The 10,106-nt window shown below is 33.3% G+C and overlaps 1 protein-coding gene across 10 annotated transcripts in view; it reads left to right on the top strand.

The window, feature by feature from the left end:
- LOC145284488 (SWI/SNF complex subunit SMARCC1-like) overlaps nt 1-8,731 on the top strand; it is an 87,200-nt gene extending 78,469 nt beyond the window's left edge. For all 10 annotated transcript variants that reach the window (XM_080133356.1, XM_080133359.1, XM_080133357.1 and 7 more), the window contains 3 exons: nt 811-967; nt 2,863-4,047; nt 8,607-8,731. In XM_080133356.1, coding sequence (XP_079989482.1) covers nt 811-967; nt 2,863-4,047; nt 8,607-8,680 — 1,416 coding nt within the window. In that variant the 3' untranslated portion in view covers nt 8,681-8,731. The remainder of the gene's footprint in view (nt 1-810; nt 968-2,862; nt 4,048-8,606) is intronic.
- The last annotated feature ends 1,375 nt before the right edge of the window (nt 8,732-10,106 follow it).

Below are 10,106 nucleotides of genomic sequence, written 5' to 3' on the forward strand. Positions count from 1 at the left end.
ATCATCGGTTATAAGAAAATCTGTTACACTTATATTTTAATTAGAATTTTTGTTTACTTTTATTTTATTTTATTTTTTTTTTAACTACTGTTTTCATTTTGGTTGTTATTTTCACAATGCTTTGGCCGATGTAACCTCCAACCTTCTTGCATCTTTTAGAACTTTGGAATCTTCATGTGGAATTTATGAACCTGTATGGAATTTCAAACTGAACACTTGGCACAACAGATAAAGGCATTAGTTAACAATCACTTTCAAATGACATACTACAGATCTTAATATTTAATGATATGGACTGAAAACATAGGTGTGTCAAGTTGGAATCCAGTTCATTCCATAGAAATACTTTCATCAAACCCACACTTAACGTGTCTAACCTAAAGAGGAAGTAAATAAAAAAGAGAAAAAGAAAAAAATTTATAATAAACATTTCTATCCAGTTGTGGCTAATGCGATGAGAGCAATCTCCCCTTATGAATTAAATAGTGGATCAAATTCGAAATTTATTTCAGAATTTTGCATTAAAGAATTTCAAACTCTAAATGAAGAAGGCTAGAAGTTACATCAACCAAAATATTAAAAATAACAAGATAAGAATAGTTGTGTGAGTTATGCACATAATGTGTCAATAGTTTTTGTTTTACTTATTTAAAAATATTTTTAACATAGATTTTTCATGTCGCACTAACAATAACCTCTAAATGATTAATTTCAAAGAAATGTATTAGAGTTAATTTCTTGTAATACTCTGATTTGATATTCTTTCGATGGCTAGACAAAATTACATTTTGTTTCATGTGTCCATTTTAGTTGGAATATCAACGCCAACAATTACTACAAGAGCGTCAGCAGTTCCACATGGACCAAATTAGAGCTGCAGAGTATCGAGCTCGACAGATAGCTGCACAACAACATATGAATGAACAACGCCAACAGAATCAAGGCCAAGGAGGTGCTGGGGACCAAGGTAACAAAATGTTTATTTTTATTTAAGAAAAAAATTATACAGTAAATAAAATTATGACTCAACATTTTATTTCTTAAAAGCAAAATTAATATGAAAATTCAAGATTATGTAATTAGCTGGAATATCCATCCCAGTACGGGTTCATAGTTAGAGATTTCTTGTGCAACTTAAAATTATCCAAAGGAATTAAAATTTAGAGAATTTTGTTAAATTATGATTTAATATCTATGGTTCTAATTTTGTAAATGTTAGAATTTTTAAAGGAAAAATTATGCACCGTTCTGAAAACATTTAGAATACTATAAAAAAAATAGAAATTTTGAGGATAATTATAGATTGCTTAATATCCATTGTTTAAATTTTATGAAAATTAGAGATATTTAAATTTACAAAGATGCATGTGTGTTAAGATTTGGGGCTTTTCCTTTTTTTTCCCACTTTTCTTTCCTTTTTTTTTTTCTTCTGTTTTTTCCCTCCCTTTTTCTGTTTTTCCTTTTCTGTTTTCTTTTTTTCCCTTTTCTGTTCTTTTTTTCCCCCTTATCTTTTTTTCTTTTTTTTCCACTTTCCTTTTTTTCCTTTTCGCTTTTTCCTTTGTGTCTCTTTCTGTTTTCCTTGTTTTCATTTTTCTCTTTTCCTTGTTTTCATTTTTCTCTTTTCCTTGTTTTCATTTTTCTCTTTTCCTTGTTTTCATTTTTCTCTTTTCCTTGTTTTCATTTTTCTCTTTTCATTTTTCTCTTTTCCTTTTTCATTTTTCTCTTTTCCTTTTTCCATTTTCCTCTTTTCCTTTTTCCATTTTCCTCTTTTCCTTTTTCCATTTTCCTCTTTTCCTTTTTCCATTTTCCTCTTTTCCTTTTTCCATTTTCATTTTTCTCTTTTCCATTTTCATTTTTCTCTTTTCTTTTTCCTTTTTTCTTTTCCTTTTTTCTCTTTTCCTTTTTTTCTTTTCCCTTTTTTCCCTTTTTTTCTTTTCCCTTTTTTTCTTTTCCCTTTTTTTCTTTTCCCTTTTTTTCTTTTCCCTTTTTTTTCTTTTCCCTTTTTTTCTTTTCCCTTTTTTTCTTTTCCCTTTTTTCTTTTCCCTTTTTTCTTTTCCTTTTTTTTCTTTTCCCTTTTTTTTCTTTTCCCTTTTTTTTCTTTTCCCTTTTTTTCTTTTCCCTTTTTTTCTTTTCCCTTTTTTTTCTTTTCCCTTTTTTTTCTTTTCCCTTTTTTTCTTTTCCCTTTTTTTCTTTTCCCTTTTTTTTCTTTTCCCTTTTTTTCTTTTCCCTTTTTTTTCTTTTCCCTTTTTTTTCTTTTCCCTTTTTTCTTTTCCCTTTTTTCCCTTTTTTCTTTTCCCTTTTTTCCCCTTTTTTCTTTTCCCTTTTTTCCCCTTTTTTCTTTTCCCGTTTTTCTTTTTTCGTTTTCTTTCCTTTTTTATTTTCCTCTACTTTTTTTATTTTCCCTTTTCATTTTTACTTTTCTGTTTTTCTCTTCTGTTTTCTTTTCTGTTATCCTTTTTTGTTTTTTCCTTTTTTTCTTTTCCTCCTTTTACTACATAGCAACATTAATAATGAGTGGGAATTTGTTATCTTTATGTAAACTAAATATAAAAGCATTGATATAAAGCTAATTTTAATTCAAGTACTTAATTTCATGGTTGTACTCAAATTCTATTGTGGTATACTCCTCCCCTTTTTTAATGGCTGATTTATTAGTTCTAATAAGTAACATTTCTCTCCATTTCTTAAACAAAATCTACTTGCATACTACTATGCAAAATATTTTCTTTTTTTTAAACAGCCATTGTCGTTTTCCAGATTTATATTTCATAAATCTTAAGATTTGATTGCCTCCTTGCAATGTTTTGTTTAGCAAATGTTGATTTTCTATTTTTCTTAACCTAAGATTTTGTTTCATTTCAGGCTCCCAAGGTTCTGGAACAGGTTCCAACTCCAATTCTTCATCCCAAAATACTGCGTTAGCTGCATCTGTAGGGCCAAATTATCCACTCCATGGTTCCCCCATGCCACCCCAGGGTCCACAAGTCCATCAACATGTACCGCACGGGTCTCCTGCTCCACCTACTCCTACTAGCCAAACTCCAACTCCCCAACCTGCTCAACCGAGTAATCCACAGCCAACACCAACCCCCGTCTCAAATGCTTCGGTGACCCCATCTCCTACTTCACAGGCAACTCCAGTGTCCAATGCTAGCTTCGGTCATGGGCCAACAACAGGTTTCACACCAACTGGTGCTAACAATAATAATAATAATAGCAACAGTAGCAACAACAGCAACAATTCCCAGTCACATAGTTACCCCCCTCAACCTCAGCAACCTGCCAATACCCAAGGACCTAATCAACCTGGTCAATTTGTACAAGGCGCTAACTCTTCCTCTGCAGGCGGTCCTCCTCAAATGATGTCACAAGGTGGCCCTCCTACTGGTGGAGCAGGTACTGGAGTTGGTGGTCCTCCTGGTGGTCACCAATTCCCTCAGGGCCCTATGGGACAGCAACCTCCTTATATGCAACATGGTGGTCCTCATGGCCCTCCAGGCCAATCACCATATCCCCCACAAGGACCCAATGCACCGCAAGGTCATCCTCTCCCTATGATGCAACCCCAGCAAGGTAGTGGAAATGCAACTAATCAGTCTCCACATCCGTATCCCCCTCAGCAAGGATCCCATGGCCAACCATTTCCTCACTCAGGGCATACTCATCCCCATTATCCACCCCAAGGTGCAAGCAACACCGGAGCTTATCCTCCATCCAGTCAACCTTCACAGCAGCCGCAACACTACCCCCAGCAGGGCCCACCTCCACCGCAAGGAGGACAGTATCCTCCATATCATCATCAGGGTCCTGCACAACAAGGTCAACACTTTCATCAAGGTCATCCTCAGCAACAGTATCCCCAGCAACCTCATGGACCTCAGGGCTCCTATTCTCAACAAAACTATCCAACGGGACCACCTGCCCAAGGTACGCATCCCTATCCACATGGATCTGGAAGTCCTTACTCGACACAGGGTCATGGCATGCCACCCCAAGGAACTCCAATTCCTCCAACAGGTCGGCAGATGGGCCCAACAGGTACACCAGGTAAGATATGGAGATTTAATGAACATAAAGAAATAAGCATTTTGGATGATTTATGATTAGTGAAATGTAAATGTTTTTCAAGTTTTTTATGGTATAGCTTTATTTGCGGTATTATTTGTTTTTGTTGTAAATAAAGTTAAGCTCTTTATGGAAATTAAATCTCTTTAACAAAAAATATAAATATGCCAGTATAATATGAAAAATATAAACTTTTCTTTCACGAGAAAAATTAAAACATCACTAAGTTCTTTTTTTTTTTTCATCCATCAGAAAAGAATTTATAATGATGTATTATGGAAAAATAATAATAAAAATGTTTACAAATAAGAATTTACTACTATCGCTATATATATAAAATGAACTCATTTTTTCCCCTATGATTTTGACCTTAATAGAATTAAAAATCAAGACATTTCATGCGAATGTAATATGCACAAACTGCAGCGTTATAGGCATATTACCTCTCCACTTCCTCAATAATCGTAGATTCCTATATTTTTTCTACTGAGAGTTAATTACCACAATCGGGGAAAATCAATGGAAGTAGTAAAATCTTTTATCTCTAATTAATTCCTCCTTCCCCTGCCACCACTTACACCGTTTTCGGATCGTTCACAAGGGACTGTTACGAAGGAACACCGTTTGGGTTTTCTTTACTTCGTAGTTGCTTAAAAAAAAATTGGAATGGAATTTTAACGTTCCTTTTAGTTCTATGCTTTCTACTAGGTGAAACACACCATAAACTTAACCGAATGGAAGGGTTATTTATGCCATCTTTTTTTTTTTTTTTTTTTTTTTTTTTTTTTTTCACTTTTCACTGTGTTTGTTAGTTTTTGTTTTTCCGAACGTGTTCATCACTTCTTTCCCTTATTTTTGCTTTTTATTCTTCCGATTTCTTTTTTAAAGAAGTTTTACGCTTGTTCACTGCTTTTTCTTTTGTTTTGGTTTTTCCGATTTTTTTTTTTTTTTTTTTAAGAAGTTTAACATCGTTTTTTTTTTTTTTCTTTTTTTCTTTTTTTTTTTTCTTTTTTCTTCTTAAATATTTAAACAGGTTATTACTTTGTTTATTCTTTACTTTACATCCCCCCCTTACACACACGCCTCCAAACACCCGGCCAATGCTGAGTACCCCCACTAATTGATAATATTTTTTAAATGCTAGTTGAAAATTATATATCTATATCATCTACAATATAAAAGCGAAAATGTGTGCGTTTTTTTGTGCATGTCCGGCGAAGACTTTTGGAGAGGAGGGGGCTCTCACTTCTTAGCACGTTTATATACTCACTAGATTATAATATCTACGATTTACAAAATGAGGTCATCTCTATCTTTTATTTGAGCGACTTTTACACGCTATTTCTTCCTTTTCGCATGTTTGTTTGGCTTTTTTGTATAAAAGTGAAACTGATTCAAACAAAAAATTCGATTTGCTGGCCTTCGTGGCTAGCAGGTGGCGAAGGCAATCAGCTTTGATCACTGTGGGGAATATCGCTTCATATCAGACAATTGCTATTCATTAAGACACTGCCAGAGTTTCCCCTTTTGAGGGGAGCTGATTTCCCCCATGACAGTGGAACGCTGAATGCTTAACTAGCTTACAGCCAAACTTAAGTGCGTGATTTCATTTCTCTTGCGTGAACTCCTTCACTTTCGCTTTCCAGATGTCAACTTTTTACTCGCTAAATTAGAACACTTTCCATTTCCTGTTCCATCGTGGCCGAGCGTCAAGATGTCACGTTTCTCTCACTTTCTTTTCTGCCTTCATGTCAAGTCTCCGGGTTCGAGCCTGCCTGCCTACTACAACTTTTTTTTCTCCACACACACCTAAAACACCCAGGCAACTCTGGGCACCCTTGCTAGTCTATAACATAAAAGCAAAAATGTGTGTTAGTGTGTGCACTTTTTTATATGTCCGGCAAAGGCTTTTTTCGGAGGGGGGGGGGGTAACAGTTTGTTAGAACTTTTTATGTATTCTTAGATTATATTATCTCCAATTTACGAAAGGAGGTCAACTCTATCTTTTATTTGAGCGATTTTTACGCGTTATTTTCATGCTATTTCTTGCTCTCACGTGTTTGTTTGTGTCTTTCGTATATAAAAGAAAAACTAAAAAAAATCGAGTGCGGTGTTCTCAAATTGAGTAAAAATATTAATTCCTTCATCCTCAACTGGGCACTTTTCTACAGGAAAGGGTCGCTTTTTTTCATCGATATTTTCGAAAGTCCTCCCCCTCTTGTTGATTGACTAGCCTTAATTTAAACCTACATCACTTCCAGTTTGGCAATGAGTGCAACAGTAAAAACGTCACTTTTTTTCACGTTCTTTTCCTCCTTCGCAGTACAGGTTCAAGCCTGCCTGCTAGCATCTTTTTTTGCTCAACACATACCTCCAAACACCTGGGCAATGCCAGGCACCCAGGCTAGTCTTAAATACTAGCTTTTCTTAAAAATCGAAACATGGCTACCTTTTGATCGTTATCATAACAAATTGTTTTTGAGCTATTAAAAAAAAACTACTTTGATCAAATTAAGTGAAATTTTGTTTTCAGAGCACTTCATTCCATAACGGATGTGTACAATATAACTTATTTTGGGATATTTTCATTTTTTAATGTCTTGATTAAGCTGTACAAGTACCAATTTTATTAATTAGTTCCATTATAGAACAACAACTTTCTTTTTACACATAAAAACGCACATTATATATTACTGTATTTCCTCAAAATCATTTCTTCAAATACTTGTATAATGTACGTAAGAAAAAACTTGTACAATATTTTCTTAAATATGTTTTTAAAAATTACCCTTGATAATGTATTAAAAGTTATGTTCCTGTTTATTCACAAGTTGGTTAATATATATAAACGGTACACTGTTTCACAAATAGATTTGAATACTGAAAACGGACATTTATATACTTTTATTCCTGCATGATTTCTATATATACTATTTATTCAAAAGGTACTAACATTCAAGAGATTATCGCATTAGCATATTACATTAAAGAAAGTATGTTTTAATAATAAGCTCTAAACTTTTAATGGAAATTAAGTTTTGTTTTAAGTATTCTATTTAGAAATATTATAAAGTTGATTTTTTTTTTTTTAATTTAGATTCAATTTAATTTAGATTCAATTTGATTTAGATTCAATTTGATTTAGATTCAATTTGATTCGATTTAGATTTTTTGATTTAGATGTTGATTTAGATTTAGTTTATTTTTAATTATTATAAGCAAGATTAATTGCGTTTAAAAACAAAAGTTTCCTTTTAATCTATGGGTTATTTCCCTTTAAGGTATGAGATTTTATTTACCTGTTTGAATTTCATAGATAAAGATGACTGTTTTATGCATTCAAAAATCCAAAATATGGTTAAATTTCATGAAAATTGTAACAACTTATGATATTTGGTGTATCTTAAATAGTATGTGACTAAACTCTCTGCCTGGCAATGCTAGGTATGTACAGCTAGTATTATATGCATTTACATTCTCATTGAAATCATTTTTATTCATTAGTAATTTTCCCAGATTATATTGGATAATTGGAAATTTAATTTTACAATTGATAAAATAGTGCAATAGGAGTGATGTATACTTGCTCTTTGTAAAGTTACAGAATCAATATAACGTACAATTAAATGTTCTGATAGCTTTTTATTGAATCTTCGCTATGTGGATTTGAACTCGGTCAAAACTGTAGTGAGCATGTTTCGCAATGTATTGGTTTTATCAGTATAGTGTTGGAGAGAAAAGAAACTGACTCGATTTCTGTTCAGTTTTGTTGTTTTTTTTGTATATGTGTAATATTTTCAAAAACAAATAAGCTTTTATACATAAATGGAGGTGTTTATATGTGAGTCTTTTATCATCTTTTCTAACGCAGATTCTCTTCATTGCATTTCATGAATGGTCGTTGATTGTCTTGTCTAACTGAGACAAAACTGTTTTCATAAAGAAAGTAATATAAGGAGACCTTTTGAGTTTTCCTATATGGTTTTATTTGGAAAGAAATGACTCCAGAGATAGACTAATGTTATCTTGGCTAATTATTTACTTTCTAGAGTGACATAGGTGGACATCGAAGTAACGTTTATCTTAGATTACAAATTTCCTACATTATTGGACATGGCTTGTTCGCATGGCTTCCACTGAGAGACTGATCTGAAAACCAGTTTTCTCTCAGTCGAAAAATGTGACGTCATTCATCATCGTAATGTTTTGTTGGCTTTTTCACCCGTCTCTGGTAACGATTCTGTTTGCAGATTAAGGTTATCCTGACATGCACTAACTGTAACTCTTGAAAAAATTCACACTAGCTAATGTAATCACTATTGATGTAGAGTCTCTAATATGTAATGTATGCGATTGGTTGGGCACTCTGATTTGTCTGTACAATTTTTTTAGTTTTTTAGTGGTCAATTTTATTTTCCTTTTTGTATCAGTATCTGTATTAGAAAAATATGAAATGTTTTACTGGAAATTTTTTTGATTGTAAAAACATTTCTTGATTTGATAAAAAAAAAAAAAATTAATTTTCTTTTCTTTGTACACAGGTACTGGTGGCGCACCTGATGTTCCTGACAATATGGTAGTCCAGTCGCCAGCCACTCCTTCTCCGAAGCCCTAAACATTTTGGCATCCATTTTTTTTTTTTTTTTTTTTTTTTTTTTGCATCATTCTTCAATCAAAAGCCGACTGCTGCTGTTGAAATGGCTCCCCTCACCCTGTCCCAAGATCAACGTCCTCTCTTCCCTTGCCTCTTCATGATAACAGCCAATCACAAGATCTTGGGCGCACGCGTCTATTCTAATATTACAGTTTGGCAGCAGTCACATCGGGCTCCTCCGCTGTTTGACGAATTGCAACTCTACATTACGTTCATTTCTTTCTGGTGATTCATTATAACAAACTTCCATACTTCACACAACATCTCATCTCCATCTTCTCATCTTCATCATCACTAAACAAAACCATTACTACTACTACTACTCCTTTTATTATTATTGAAATTCCTCCTTTTCATACTATTATCATTTATATTATATGGATCATTTTTACATGGTAGCAACAGCAGCTAGAAAAGTGAATGGGTGTCTCGCGGCAGGGTTGGTACAACCGGTAACACTGAAAGCCCCCACTTGACCCTCTGCTGCAGTATTTGATCTGAATTCCATCTTTCCTCTATTTTTACATCGTACCTTTTTTCCCTCCATCACCTCCCCTCTGTTTCCCTTAATCTTGTGTGCGTATGTGCGTGCGTGTGGCATAATTAACCTTTATCAGTATGTGCTCTCTAATAACGGACCATCCATTCATTTTTAGATTCTCCTCCTCACCCCCACCATCTACTGCTGTCATGTCTCCACTTCGAATTGATCAAATCTTTAACCCCCACCCAACACTTTTCTCCTCCCCCTACATCCCCCACCCCTGTTTTTTTTTTTTTTTTTTTTTTTTTGTATTTGTCTCTTGTTTTTCATAACAATTTGTTCCCAACACCAGTTGCTGTCCTCAGCTATTAGACATATTAACAATGTTGTTCCATGTTTTGTGAACACTCTCTCTCTCTCTTTCTATTCCTCTCCCACTCTTTCTCTCTTCTTTCTTCCTTCCCCCATCCTTAAAGGTGTGAAGGGGACAGGTTAAGGGAAGTTTACTTTGTCGTTTTCGGAATTCTTCCATTCACCTGTAGATCATAGAACTTCAGCAATAAAGAATCATCTTTTATTAAAAAAAAAAAAATCTTTTTTTTTTTCTTTTTTTTCATAAACTTTATTGCTTCTCCTCTTCACAAAAAAAAAAATTCTTTTTCATTTTATTTCATTTATTTAAGAAACAAATAAAAATTTTTGGGTCAAATTTATTGATATTCTTTCCAGTTTTCTTTTTAGATGTTTTTTTGTCAAACTTATAAAAAAAAAAAAAAAAATTTTGTTCTATTGTTTCACTAGCTGTATTCACCTTGCATTGCACCTTTGTTATTTTAATTTTTTACCAACTTATTAGAAAAAAAAAAAAAAAAATTTAATTATTGTGAAGAAAATCCAGAGATG

Source organism: Euprymna scolopes, chromosome 9 (assembly GCF_053919585.1).
Source record: "Euprymna scolopes isolate OS-2025 chromosome 9, ASM5391958v1, whole genome shotgun sequence".
In the NCBI taxonomy this organism is placed as follows: Eukaryota; Metazoa; Mollusca; class Cephalopoda; order Sepiida; family Sepiolidae; genus Euprymna; species Euprymna scolopes.